Source organism: Capra hircus, chromosome 24, assembly GCF_001704415.2.
Source record: "Capra hircus breed San Clemente chromosome 24, ASM170441v1, whole genome shotgun sequence".
NCBI lineage: Eukaryota > Metazoa > Chordata > Mammalia > Artiodactyla > Bovidae > Capra > Capra hircus.
In genome coordinates, this window is record NC_030831.1 from 32,707,758 (window position 1) to 32,723,322 (window position 15,565).

General features: G+C 40.7%; 1 protein-coding gene across 4 annotated transcripts in view; it reads left to right on the forward strand.

Moving 5' to 3' along the window:
• Window positions 1-15,565, forward strand: part of OSBPL1A (oxysterol binding protein like 1A) — a 220,225-nt gene that overhangs the window by 66,870 nt on the left and 137,790 nt on the right. For all 4 annotated transcript variants that reach the window (XM_005697037.3, XM_018039467.1, XM_018039466.1 and 1 more), the window contains 2 exons: window positions 1,674-1,796; window positions 12,506-12,587. In XM_005697037.3, the coding sequence (XP_005697094.2) occupies window positions 1,674-1,796; window positions 12,506-12,587 (205 nt within the window). The remainder of the gene's footprint in view (window positions 1-1,673; window positions 1,797-12,505; window positions 12,588-15,565) is intronic.

The following is a 15,565-nucleotide window of genomic DNA, read 5'->3' on the forward strand; positions in this document are numbered from 1 at the left end:
TTTTAAATTTGGCTTATGAATTAATTCTTTATCAACATGTACCTGCAGGTATTTTAAGAGTTTGCTTCTGTGAAAATAAGGGGCCCTTAGTTGTTTTAGAAAAAAAGCCTAAATGATTATTCAGTCTGCCTCTGAATTTATAGGTGAGGAAACTGAAGACGGTAAGATTGAAGTGCCCTCTTATGATCCTGCATCTGGCAAGCGACAGAGCCTGGCTCCAGCCCAGGGGTTCTGCTTTATTACACTGTAGACTCAGCCTCTCTCTGTGGTAATTTGAATGATAGCAGCAAGCAAGAAAATTGGGATTGATGTGACAAAAATTCATTGTGTAGTTATTTAATGGAGACTCCATATTCCTTTAGATCAAGGCAGTATTGTAAACTTACCTTGCTTTTTTTATAAATTATATAAGGGGTTAAAAGGATCTGTTCTCCAGGGGCTTCCCTAAGTAGTGGGCTTCCCTGATAGCTCAGTTGGTAAAGAATCTGCCTGCAGTGCAGGAGACCCCGGTTCAATTCCTGGGCTGGGAAGATCTGTTGGAAAAGGGATGGACTACCCACTCCAGTATCGTTGGGCTTCCCTTGTGGCTCAGCTGGTAAAGAATCCACCCAATGTGGGAGGCCTGGGTTCAATCCCTGGGTTGGGAATATCTCCTGGAGAAGGGAACAGCTACCCGCTCCAGTATTCTGGCCTGAAGAATGCCATGGACTGTAAAGTCCATGGTGTTGCAAAGAGTCAGACATGACTGAGCAACTTTCACTTTTTCCTAAGTAGTGCAGCGTATAAGAATCTGCTTACCAGTGCAGGAGACATGGGCTCGATCCCTGGTCTAGGAAAAGCCTATGTAACACCTACTGAGCCTGTGCTCGAGAGCCTGGGAGCCTTCGCCGCTGAGCCCATGTGCCCTCGAGCCCCTGCTCTGCAACAGGAGAAGCCACCACAATGAGAAGCCCTCACACAACTGGAGAGCAGCCCCTGCTCTCAGCTGCTAGAGAAAAAGTCCGTGCAGCCAAAAATAAATATACAAAATAAAAATTTTCCTAAAAATGTGTTTTCCAGAATGATTAACTTTTGCCTTGCAGAGATACACTAAACAATCCAAACCATGTCTGTCCTAACGTTTCATAAAAGGGTAAGATTTCATCCTGAGAAATGCTGTGAGAAATGAGGTGGAAGTTAGGTAGGTATTTTTAGGGCAAACATTCCATCTTTTTGTAAATCAGTGATTCTTCAAAAACAGTAAAAGTTAAAACATCAGAGCAATTTTTTGACTCTCTTAAAATGATCTGAGTTTCTTGTGATTATGGCAGCTTAGTAAATTGTTGCTAGATATATTATTATGCAATAACTTACTCAACAGAGTTGAGAACCTATAATTCTTAAGTGAAAAATTCTCCACCCATTGTTTTGTTTTTGTAATGTGTTTCAGTATTAATATGAATGAATACACAAACTTACAGATGTTTTTTAAAGGATTGGGAAAATTTTTTATCCAGACACATCATAAACAAGAGACGTGCATCATTACTTCATTGTTGGGTGTATTTTGCTTTGTTTTTTTGAAGCCATAATATTTTTTTTCTCCATGTAAATTTTATGCTTTTCAGGTTGTCATAATATGTGTTTCGAGTTAAAAGTGTATTTCACTTACTTAAATCCTTGGATTATCTCAGGACTGGCTGGAAGCAATAGAAGAGCATTCTGCTTACAGCACGCACTACTGTTCCCAAGACCAAGTGACTGATGATGAAGAAGACGATGCAGTTTCTGCTGTAGACTTGAAGGAATCCTTAGAGGTAAGTAGAAAATGTAACTTGACCTGTTCAGCTAACTCTCAGGTTTTACTAAGAATATTTTTCTTAATATGAGGTTTTGAAATTAAGATTTTTATCCACAATGCAAATAGTATTACTCTTTTAGTAATATTCTTCTGCTACTTATACTGTCTCTCTTATGGTAATAACTATCAAATATCTCTGTAAATACGCTGTAATAATAGGCATGTGCCTACGTATATCTTTTTTGGTTAATATGTTTATGCTGTGATCAGATTATCATTCTCTCTGAAAGCTGCCGCCAGGAGGGGAGGCATGCATTGCTTGTCTTACTGCCCTTTATGACTTCACTGTATATTTCAGAGTTTAAATAATGCAACCATAGTGATACCTTCCCTGGTCTGTAGTTTCATTTAAAAGCACATGTAATCTCTAACTTTCTTGATTAGAGGTAAGGTTAAAGCGTCAGTGATGAATGGAGAGGCCCTCATCTGAAGTGACATCAATGCCTCATCCATAGAACATACCAACATAAGTAATTGAAATGAAATAGGTATCTTTTTTCTTGGCATCAGTTTTGTGGCTGTACCTTTTAAATGATGAATGGGTTTGGAAGAATTAGAACTACAAAAGGATAATGCATTTTGATTTAAATAATTATATCGGAACATGTGAATTTGCCTACTAAATTTAATCTTTTTTAAAATGAAATGAATTTATTGCAGAATTTGAATGTTTCTACGTCAACAACTTTAGTGAATTTAAGTTTACTAATATCTAAGGAGTTTTATTGACTTAAGTAAGTAAGTAAAGTCACTCAGTCGTGTCCGACTCTTTGTGACCCCGTGGACTGGAACCCACCAGGCTCCTCAGTCCATGGGATTCTCTAGGCAAGAATACTGGAGTGGGTTGCCATTTCCTTCTCCAGGGGATCTTCCCGACCCAGGGATCTGAACCCAGGTCTCCCGCATTGGAGGCAGACACTTTAACCTCTGAGCCACCAGGGAAGCCCTTTATTGACTTAAGGATCTATCAACTTAAGAGATTCAGATATTTTGAGTCCCTAATCTTATTATGGAACATGAAAAAATTTGAGCCCTTCCATGTTTGTTGAAGACATTCCCCAGAAGTTGACTGTTGCCTTACCAGCACCCCTTCTCTTTTAAAGCCGAATATGTAAAATGACAACCATAAACATAATTTTCAGATCGGTGAACTTTGCAAAAGTAACATGTAGCAGAACATCTAAGTAACATTAAACTGTTCAAATAAATAAAGAAGGTTTAAATTTCTATACCCGAAGTCATGTGAGACAAGTAAAAAATAAAACTGTGCTAAATATTTTAACTTTTAATCAGTGTTCCTTAAGTGAAAAGAAATCCTTCCCTATTTATGTACCCTCAACAAAAGGGTAAATAATAAAACCTGGAAGGGCTTACAAGGCATGACAACTTCTTTCCCAGGATTATGGTAATTTTAAGACCTTTTTAATGGAAGCTACAGGTAAAATATAAGTATACTAAGTTGCATATCATTAAAAAACTTCCTTGAGGAAATGTTTCTTATTTAGCTTCATTTTCCAATTTTAGAGTTATCAAGCACAACTCTATCTTTTATTCCTTAGTTGAATATTGTGTTCTTATGTTAACTTTAAAGTCAAGAGGTTTTTGCCTTGTAGATTTCACAGCACCTGAAGTCAGCGAGAGTTTCAGCCAGTGTTAAGCGCTTGAGGTTTTGCAGGTTTACACTTACTCTTTCTAGCAGAAGTTGAATCCTTCCCTCTGTCTCGATTTCTGGAGGTTGGTCAGAAAAGGTAAAATCTGACATGAGCCTGAATTGTAGCTTGTGGTAGACCCACTCCAGAACACCCTCAGTCCTTGGACTCTTAGGTTGCAGAGAAATACTGGGACCAATTTGTGAAATAGATCTATTCTAGATGTCTATAGACTTTCTAAAGGAAATGAGGAACTCTCAGACTGGAATGTTCTGAAACTACCTGAATTAACAAAAATTAACCTCATTCCCTCAACATGCTTTTGAACGAGTAAGTAGACTTATAAGAAACTGGGTGGGGGGGCGCTAGGGGAGTGTCCACAGAGTGACTGTGTCATATGATGCTCTTGGTCCCATTGTACCTCTTCAATGAGGGGCCTTCAGAAACTTAAACATTTTGTCTTAGCCTTCAGTCTGTCACTGTCTCGAGGTTTGGCCTACAGGGAGAGAAGTGTAAGACAGATCATAAAAATATTGGCCTTACAGTGTTGCCTTCATGGCAACTTGAAAGTATTTCTGAAATAAAAACTGGAAGAGAAATTAAAGCAGGTGTTGGTATAGAACTTTACTGTCTAATATGATTGCTACTAGATACATGTGACTATTAACATTTAAATGAATTAGAGTTAAATGAAAAATCCAGGAAATTTTTTAAAAAAATTTTTGTAGCTGTGCTGGGTCTTCATTGCTCTAGTTGTAGCAAGCGGGGGCTACTGTCTAGTTGCAGAGGGCCAGCTTCTCATTGTGGTGACTTCTCTCATTGTGGAGCACAGGCTCTAGGGAGCATGGGCTTCAGTTGTTGCTTTAAAGCCCAAGCTGAACAGTCGTGGCACACGGGCTTAGTTGCTCCTTAACATGTGGGGTCTTCTGTGACCTGCAGTCTAGCCTGTGTCTCCTGCATTGGCGGGTGGATTCTTTACACTGAGCTACCGGGGAAGTCCTAGTTCCTTATTTTAATTAGCCACATTTCAAGTGCGCAGCATTTCGGACTCTCTTGTTGACCATGATGGCTTCTCCATTTCTTCTAAGGGATTCCTGTCCACAGTAGTAGATAATAATGGTCATCTGAGTTAAATTCACCCATTCCAGTCCATTTTAGTTCACTGATTCTTAAAATGTTGATGTTCACTCTTGTTATCTCCTGTTTTGACCACTTCCAATTTACCTTGATTCATGGACCTAACATTCCAGGTTCCTATGCAGTATTCTTTACAGCATCAGACTTGACTTCCATCACCAATCACATCCACAACTGGGTGTTGTTTTTGCTTTGGCTCTGTCTCTTCATTCTTTCTGGAGTTATTTCTCCGCTGTTTTCCAGTAGCATATTGGGCACCTACCAAACTGGGGAGTTCATCTTTGAGTGTCCTGTCTTTTTGCCTTTTCATACTGTTCATGGGGTTCTCAAGGCAAGAATACTGAAGTGGTTTGCCCTTCCCTTCTCCAGTGGACCACGTTTTGTCAGAACTCTCCACCATGACCTGTCCGTCTTGGGTGGCCCTGCACAGCATGGCTCATAGTTTCTTTGAGTTAGACAAGGCTGTGGTCCATGTGATCAGTTTGATTAGTTTTCTGTGGTTGTGGTTTTCATTCTGTCTGCCCTCTAATGGAGAAGGATAAGAGGCTTATGGAAGCTTCCTGATGAGACTGACTGAGGGGGAAACTGGGTCTTGTTAGGCCATGCTGCATAAATCTTTAATCCAATTTTCTGTTGATGGGCAGGGCTATGTTCCCTCCCTGTTGTTTGACCTGAGGCCAAACTATGGTGGAGGTAATGAAGATAATGGTGACCTCCTTCAAAAGGTCCCAGGCACACACTGCCACACCTAGTACCCCGAACCCTGCAGCAGGCCACTGCCAACCCGCACCTCTGCTGGAGACTCCTGGACACGCACGGGCAAGTCTGGGTCAGTCTCTTGTGGAGTCCCTGTGCCCTTCTCCTGGGACCTAGTGCACACAGGTTTTGTTTGTGCCCTTTAAGAGTCTGTTTCCCCAGTCCTGTGTAAGTTCTGGTGGCTCTGTGGAGGGGGTTAATGACGACCTCCTCCAAGAGGGCTTATGCAGTACCGAGGTCTGCTGCACCCAGAGCCCCTGCCCCTGTGGCAAACCATTGCTGACCCGTACCTCCGCAGGAGACACTCGAACACTCAAAGGCAGGTCTGGCTCAGTCTCTGTGGAGTCTCCTGGTGCGCACGAGGCTTTGTTTGAGCCCTCCGAGCATCTCTGGCAGGTATAAGGTTTTATTCTTAATGCGATTTTGCTCCTCCTACTGTCTTGCTGGGGCTTCTCCTTTGCCCTTGGACTTGGGTATCTTTTTTTTGCTGGGATCGAACATTCTTCTGTCAGTGGTTGTTCAGCAGTGAGTTTTAATTTTGGAGTTCTCTGAAGAGAAGATGAGTACACGTCCTTCTCTCCACCATCTTGCAAGCTAAATGTGGTACTTGGATGCAATATCAAAAACGACAGAATGATCTCTTTTCATTTCCAAGGCAAACCATTCAATATCACAGTAATCCAAGTCTGTGCTCCAACCAATAATGCTGCAGAAGCTGAAGTTGAATGGTTCTATGAAGACCTACAAGACCTTTTAGAACTAACACCCCAAAAAGATGTTCTTTTCATTTTAGGGGACTGGAAAGCAAAAGTAGGAAGTCAAGAAACACTTGGAGTAATAGGCAAATTTGGCCTTGGAGTACAGAGTGAAGCAGGGCAAAGGCTAATAGCGTTTTTCTAAGAGAACGCACTAGTCATAGCAAACACCCTCTTCCAACAACACAAGAGAAGACTCTACACATGGACATCAACAGATGTTCAACACTGAAATCAGATTGATTATATTCTTTGTAGCCAAAGGTGGAGAAGCTCTACACAGTCAGCAAAAATAAGACCAGGAGCTGACTGTGGCTCAGATCATGAACTCCATATTGCCACATTCAGACTGAAATTGAAGAAAGTAGGGAAAACCAGGGAGAAGGCAATGGCAACCCACTCCAGTGTTCTTGCCTGGAGAATCCCAGGGACGGAGGAGCCTGGTGGGCTGCCATCTGTGGGGTCGCACAGAGTCGGACACGACTGAAGTGACTTAGCAGCAGCAGCAGCAGGGAAAACCACTAGACCATTCAGGTATGACCTAAATCAGATCCCTTATGATTATACAGTAGAAGTGAGAAATAGATTCAAGGGATAAGATCTGATAGAGTACCTGAAGAACAATGGGTGGAGGTTTGTGACATTGTACAGGGGGCAGGGATCAATACCATCCCCAAGAAAAAGATATGCAAAAAGGCAAAATGGTTGTCCTAGGAGGCCTTACAAATAGCTGAGAAAAGAAGAGAAGTGAAAGGCAAAGGAGAAAAGGAAAGATACACCCATTTGAATGCAGAGTTCCAAAGAATAGCAAGAAGAGATAAGAAAGCCTTCAGAGATCAATGCAAAGAAATAGAGGAAAACAATAGAATGGGAAAGACTAGATATCTCTTCAAGAAAATTAGAGATACCAAGGGAACATTTCATGCAGAGATGGGCAAAATAAAGGACAGAAATGGTATGGACCTAACAGAAGCAGAAGATATTAAGAAGAGGTGGCAAGAATACACAGAAGAACTGTACAGAAAAGGTCTTCATGACCCAGATAACCACAATGTTGTGAACACTCACCTAGAGCCAGATATCCTGGAATACAAAGTTAAGTGGGCGTTAGGAAACATCACTATGAACAAAGCTAGTGGAGGTGATGGAATTTCAGCTGAACTATTTCAAATCTTAAAAGATGATGCTGTGACAGTGCTGCACTCAATATGCCAGCAAATTTGGAAAACTCAGCAGTGGCCAAAGGACTGGAAAACGTCAGTTTTCATTCCAATCCCTAAGAAAGGCAATGCCAAAGAATGCACAAACTACTGCACAGTTGCACTCATCTCACACACTAGAAAAGTAATGCTCAAAATTCTCCAGACCAGGCTTCAACAGTATGGGAACCATGAACTTCCAGATGTTCAAGCTGGCTTTAGAAAAGGCAGAACATCCAGTAATCAAATTGCCAACATCCGCTGGATCATCAAAAAAGCAGGAGAGTTCCAGAAAAACATCTACCTGTGCTTTATTGACTATGCCAAAGCCTTTGACTGTGTGGATCATAATAAACTGTGGAAAATTCTTAAAGAGATGCAAATACTAGACCACCTTACCTGTCTCCTGAGAAATCTGTATGCAGGTCAAGAGGCAACAGTTAGAACTGGACATGGAAAAACAGACTGGTTCCAAATTGGGAAAGGAGTGCGTCAAGGCTGTATATTGCCATCCTGCTTATTTAACTTATATGCAGAGTACATCATGTGAAATGCCAGGCTGGATAAAGCACAGGCTGGAGTCAAGATGGCCAGGAGAAATATCAATAATTTCAGATATGCAAATGACAGCACCCTTATGGCAGAAAGCGAAGAACTAAAAAGCCTCTTGATGAAAGTAAAAGAGGAGAGTGAAAAAGTTGGCTTAAAACTCAGCATTCAGAAAACTGAGATCATGGCATCTGGTCCCATCAGTTCATGGCAAATAGAAGGAGAAACAATGGAAACAGTGAGAGACTTTATTTTTTTGTGCTCCAAAATCACTACAGATGGTGGCTGCAGCCATGAAATTAAAGGACACTTGCTCCTTGGAAGAAAAGCTATGACCAACCTAGACAGCATATTCAAAAGCAGAGACATTACTTTGCCGACTAAGGTCCGTCTAGTCAAGGCTGTGGTTTTTCCAGTAGTCATGTATGGATGTGAGAGTTGGACTATAAAGAAAGCTGAGCGCCGAAGAACTGATGCTTTTGAACTGTGGTGTTGGAGAAGACTCTGGAGAGTCCTTTGGACTGCCAGGAGATCCAGCCAGTCCATCCTAAAGGAAATCAGTCCTGAATATTCATTGGTAGGACTGATGCTAAAGCTGAAACTCCAATACTTTGACCAGCTGATGTGAAGAACTGACTCATTTGAAGAGACCCTGATGCTGGGAATGATTGAAGGCGGGAGGAGAAGGGGACAACAGGATGAGATGGTTGGATGGCATCACCGACTCAATCGACATGAGCTTGAGCAATCTCTGGGAGTTGGTGATGGACAGGGAGGCCTGTCATGCTGCAGTCCATGGGGTCACAAAGAGTCGGACATGACTGAGTGACTTAACTGAGCAAGTGCTCAATAGTCACATGTGGCTGTCACCTTGGACAATGCAGATATAGAGTGTCATCATCATAGAAAGTTCTTTTGGATCAAACCAGGATGGGCACTTACATTTGGGGTGGTACTAGGAAAGCAGGGGTTTTATTCATTGAGGATCTCTTGATTCTTACAGGCTCTGAACTATACCTGTGTTATAAGAAGTAATGAACAGATGCTAAATTTTAAACATACGAGAAAGTGATATCAGACTTTCTTGACCAAAGAGTAAATGATTCCTAATTAAAGTGAATGCAGGAAGATGAGTGTACATCAACTCAAAGCTGATAGAGTGGTACCCATACAAGAAATCAAGCATATATATATATATATATAAACTCCTTATATATATATATATGGAGTACTGGGTTATCCTTGAAGTGGATTTGACTGGCGTTTGGAAAGTTTGGAGATGAGTATGGGGCTCCAGGGCTCAGGATGCTGGCTGTTGTCTGCAGAAGAAGGTTATCTGGGTTCTACAATCCATTATTTTTAAAGTTTAATGTTATTAAGGTACAGTTTTTATGTAATAAAATGAGGGCATTGTAGTGTCTTCAGTTTGATATGTTTTGACAAATACCCTGTGTGGCCGTCACTCCTATCCAGGTGTGGAATGTTTTTATCACCGAAAAAAGATCTCCATTCCCCTTCCAGACAGTGCTCTCTGCTCCGTCTCAGGCAGGCGCTGAGCTACTCTGTCATCACAGTCTTTGTCAGCTCTGCCCATTCTAGGATTCCGGCTGCATGGAATCACACCATATGTCTCTTTGGTGGCTGTCATCTTTCACCCACAGTGTTGTGTGTATCAGTAGTTTTTTTTTTTATTGATGAGTAGAAGGCAGTCTGCTTTGGTCCTTCTTTTGAAAATTGAAGTGTAATTGATATATAGTGTTGCGTTTCTGGTGTACATCAATGATTCAGTTATACATACATACTTTTTCTTACTGTTTTCCATTATGGTTTATTACAGGATATTATAGAATATAGTTGCCTGTGCTGTACAGTAGGACCTTAGTTTTTATTTTATATATAGTAATTTTTATCTGCTTATGCTTCGGCTCTCAATTAACCAGCTATGAGATTGTCTGTATGTGGCAAATAGGCTGGAATTAATGACCTCTCTACTATCCTAGCCACTCCTCTGTAGATACCTATTCTGCTGATACACATTTTTGAACTGTGTCTTGTGTCAGGGTGGACAAAGTAGTTTAATATCAACTTAAACCCAACAGCAGAACTCTGGATGGGAAGGAGCAGCAGCAGGAGACCTGTGTCCCGAGTGGGGCCCAGCTGCTCACCCGGGTGTCTGCCACCGTCTGTGGCCGAGGTCTGTTGGTGTGCTCCTGTTCTTGGGCTCTGTGCCCAGGTATCCTGGGTATAAAATACTGTCACACTTCAGCTATTAGAACACTGCTCGCATGAGAGCTCATTGATGTAGGCTCAATAAAAATGGAAACCTAAGAAGAGTGTCTGACATCGGGTGCGTGGCATGGAAGTCAGTGAGACACCACGCTGGGCTCTGCGAAGAACGTATGAACGTTAACCTTCCTAAATCCCTGGTGGCTCCGACGGTAAAGAATCTGCCTGCAGTGCAGGAGACCCGGGCTTGATCCCTGGGTCGGGAAGATCCCCTGGAGAAGGAGATGGCAATCCACTCCAGTATTCCTGCCTGGAGAATTCCACGGACAGACGCAGGCTACATTCTATGGGGGTGGCAAAGAGTTGGATATGACTGAGAGACTGAGCGTGCACACACTATTAGATTTTTAGGTTTTTGTACTGTAACCAATAGCCACTAAGAGGAACTGATAACAAATTGAAGAATGTGGATTTTTAAAAATTGTGTTTATAATTACTGCTGCTGCTTAGCATCAATTAAATGGCATTAATTGTTGAGATTAGCAGATACCTGTTTGTATACAACTATGAAACCGCATGTGTAGATGGAATCTTTTCTAGCTGACGTACTGTGTAACTCTTAAGTAAATTGTGGATCAGGGTAAGATTTTTGCTGCGAGAGATGCTGAAGGACGATGAATATAGTTCAGGTATTTGAGGATGATGCAGGAGAGTGTTTCTTGTCTTCAATTGTAACCACAGGAACTACGATTATAGATTCACAGTCTGCAAGTGAAGCTAGTGTTTGCTTTTGTGCACCCAGCTAACTTTTCACCATAGAAAAAAAAGAGAGACAGAAAACAGAAGTATTGACGTGCTCATGGGCAGGGGTATTAAATATGTATAGAGTGAAATGACAATTTTCTATTAATAAATTATGAGTGATACATTTGGTTTTACAGTGGATGTTTCCAGTGGCTCCTGATCGACTTTTTTCTTGCCTTAAATGTGTATTTAAAGACTAGCTGAAAGAATTAGCCAGCATATCACTTCTGTTTCTGTGGTGGCACAGAGAGGTATTGGCGCAGTGTAGGTATTCTTCCTATCCCCCTTCCTCCCCCAAAAATGAACTGCCCTTTTATGTTGTTGGAGCTCTCAAAATGGAGTAATGTACATTTTAAAGGGAACATTGCCTGTCACGAATGTGATACCGTGATTAATTCCACTGTGGTTGAGCTGAGTTGAACCACTGAAAGATTTATCAGGTGGGAAGCATGCATACCTGTATCACCTTGGCACGTTGGTCTGATTTAGGGGGAGTAAAAATGTTGGGTGATGAGCCAGTTGATGTTAGGAGTACAAAGTAGAGAAGATTCATGCGTGCGTGCTCAGTCATGTCCAACTCTTTGCTGCCCCTTGGACTGTAGGCCGCCAGGCTCCTCTGTCCATGGGATTCTCTAGGGAAGAATACTGGAATGGATTGCCATTTCCTCCTCCAGGGAATCTTCTCAATCCAGGGATCAAACCCTGGTCTTCTGCTTGGCAGACGGATTCTTTCAAAAATGAGCCTCCAGAGAAGAATTCATGCGCTTAATGTATTACTCAACCTACAGTAGTGTGATAATCTTGATAAGGTCAAGGTTCTCAGAATATTTTCTTATTGCCATAACCAACCAACTTTACAATGGTGATTTTCTTGCTTCTTCTTCTTGCTTCTTAGTTTCCTTTAAAGGGAAACTAAAAAAAAAAACTTATTTCAGAACTACATTGTTAGATTTATCTGATTTTTCAGTTTTGGACTTACAAATCTATACTAAGATGGGATGCACTTTACATCATGAAACTCTGTTTTGCTTTTAGGGATCTAAATATGTAGAATTTTCAGATTACACGGAAGACTGCTTTACCTTATTTTTATAAGCTTTCACTGACTGAAAAAATGTCCTACTGGTCTGATTATGTGGGGGCTGTGCTCACTTAGATTTGCTGAACGAAAATCTGGTTGTGGTTTCCAAATGTTAGTATCATCTGGATTTTTTCAAACAAAAACAATTTCTAAAAGATATTCTTAATGAGTGCATTTTATAATTTCCTGATGAATTTAACAAGCCTACTAGGTGTGAATAAATCAGAAATCTGTCAGATATATATTGTGTAATGAGTCAGTAGAAGTAATTGATACAGTTGTTTAGTATCTTGGCATGTTGAATGTATTTAAAATTTAGAAATTTTTTGTATTAATTTGTACATGGTTATATTCAGTTTCTAAGGTGATTTTCTCTCACCCTTTTCTCTCTGTTAGGAACTTGTCTCAATGATTACAGTATATCAACCTGTGAGATAAAAAGTTTCAATGGCAACATTAAAGCAAGGTAAAAATCCTGTATTTAACTTTCCTTTTGTTTTCTTTTCCAGAAAGCACAGATATGCCAACAGAGACTAGACAGAGAAATTTCCAGCTTTCTCAAGATGATCAAGGAGTGTGACATGGCTCAAGGTAAAAAAAAATAAAACCCCACTCTTTAAGACACCCATCATCATAGATGTTCATCCTTTGGTTATACATTACAGATAATTCTTGGTTTTGAATTCAGAATTGTATTTGAAAAACAAAGTTAACCTTCTGGGTTTGTAATTCATTTTGGCTATGGAGTGAGAGGTCTGTTTATGAATCCCAGAAGACTTGGGTTTTGGAGTCAAATTGTCTTAGATTTGAATCCTTGTTCTGCCACTTACCACTTGTTACTTTTATGCGGGACAGTTAATTTCTCAGAGGTTTAGTTTCTCTGTCTATAAAATGAAGGGATTGGCAGTTCCTAGGTCTTGGTCTTTGCCATTCTGTGAACATATACATGAACTTGTCTAATTATTAATCTCCTTTTCAAAAGTAAATTTTTATACCTTTACTCTTTAGTTATGAATTACCAAGAGTTAATTATAAGTACTCTGGAAATCAAAATACAACCCAATGCAAAATACAAAAATCCCAATATAAAATCCAATATGCAAATTAGGTTTTGAGAAAAAATTGATTACTTTGTAAATTGAACAGTTATCGTGCGCCTTAGACTTGAGACTTTTAACAATTGCTTTAGACTTTAGCTCTGATATGTTTGTGAATAACTCCACTAAAATTTAATCAACTTAGTTGTCTATGAGATGTCTGACTATATCAATTTTAATCATGATCTAGTTTGTATGTGCCCGGGAAAGGTGAAGGTATGTTGATATCACAATAAACTGAGCATAAAAGTTCTGTATCTGTCCAGATGTACCTCAGGCATCACTTTGCTTCAGTTCAACAAACACTTATTTATATGAGTGATGACAGCTTGGGAAGGATAGCAGTCACTTTGACTATTAACTGCCAGCTAGAATATTTTATTACTCAGTGCTATTTATGCTCAATGGGATTTTAAATAATAACAGCTTCATTATATTTAATTCACATAAGCCTAGAATTCACCTATTTGGAGTGTATCAGTGGCTTTTTAGTATGGTCACAGACTTATGCAACTGTGACTATCAATGGGCTTTCAAAATACCATCCTCACCAAGAATCATCAAAACTCAGCTGAGATACTAACAACATTTAAAAGATACAGAAACTATACAGAGTGAGGTGAAAGGTAAAGATTATTTTTTTTCATCTGGACCAAAGAAAGAAATTATATCAGAACTACAACCAACTTTTTTTTTTCTTCTTTTGAACCTTGAGACAGATGTCTTGATTGAGGTCATCTGCATGACCTGTCGCTCATGATGATGGCATCCATCCATTGTGCTCTTAGAGACACACATGGTATTCAGTACCAAGAGTGCGTTCACTTTGCACAGTGACGTCTGGGAAACTTTGAAAAATATTTGTGATTTGACAGTGCTATTTCATGTATCTGCAGTAAAAGTCAGTGGGTTTATACATGAACGATTATAGACATTGTTTTCTGAAAGACTGGCGTAGGTAAATAGAACAACACACCCTCAGGAATAGAGTAGAGATAACTTCATGAATGGAGTTAGAGTTTGAAGGTGACCGAGTCTGCTCTTAATGCCAATGGGTTGTACAGAATAACCTGGCCCATGTGGTTTATTCACGGAAGCTGATAGATACACATCCTACTCCAAACTGCCTACGTAGTTTTCCAGTGACATCTCAAGAGGAAAAACTAAAATGTTTGTGGACGGAATCCAGATCTTGTGGTTGGGATTGTTAGTTGGTTTACGTTTTGGTACAAAACTGTATGAATGTGAACTTTAAGACTCCACACCCTCTTTCTTACTGCATCTTCTAAGAATGGTACACATTCTGCTCTATGCCACCTGCGTCCAGATCACCGCAGCGCCTGCCCTTTACTCTCCCTGCCTTCCATGCTTAAAGGGGGTTGAGTCAGAAGGCTTTCAGGAACTCTTCCAACTCAAATGCTATGAAATACTGCATTATTGCTGCCAGGTTAATTTTAGAAAGTTACAGTTTAAAAATGATTATAAATGTGGGTTTGTTTTTTTTTTTGCCTGAGAAAATCTTTTAAGTGTCCTTGAAACTGCAGAATAAAATGCAAACTTTTTATCTTGGCATTTAAGGACGCTTACTCCTTGGAAGAAAAGTTATGACCAACCTAGATAGTATATTCAAAAGCAGAGACATTACTTTGCCGACTAAGGTCCGTCTAGTCAAGGCTATGGTTTTTCCTGTGGTCATGTACGGATGTGAGAGTTGGACTGTGAAGAAGGCTGAGCGCCGAAGAATTGATGCCTTTGAACTGTGGTGTTGGAGGAGACTCTTGAGAGTCCCTTGGACTGCAAGGAGATCCAACCAGTCCATTCTGAAGGAGATCAACCCTGGGATTTCTTTGGAAGGAATGATGCTAAAGCTGAAGCTCCAGTACTTTGGCCACCTCATGCGAAGAGCTGACTCATTGGAAAAGACTCTCATGCTGGGAGGGATTGGGGGCAGGAGGAGAAGGGGACGACAGAGGATGAGATGGCTGGATGGCATAACGGACTCGATGGACGTGAGTCTGAGTGAACTCCGGGAGTTGGTGATGGACAGGGAGGCCTGGCATGCTGCGATTCATGGGGTCGCAAAGAGTTGGACATGACTGAGCGACTGAACTGAAGGATGTTCTTAACCTGATCACAAACTGATTTTTTTAGCTTTATTTACAGTTCTTCTCCCCATGATCCCTGTGAGCACTTTTGACCAAACACTGTGTCTTTTGATCCTCTGTTAAAGTAATACTTTTGTTTTCATGTGTGTGTTAGTCATTCAGTTGTATCTACACTCTTTATGACCCCCATGGACTCTAGCCCATCAGGCTTCTCTGTCCGTGGGCTCTAGGCAAGAGTGCTGGAGTGGGTAGCTGTTTCCTTCTCCAGGGGATCTTCCCAACCCAGGGATTGAACCCTGGTCTCCCACACTGCAAGCAGATTCTTTATTATCTGAGCCACTATCGTTTTCATGAGTGGACCTTAAGC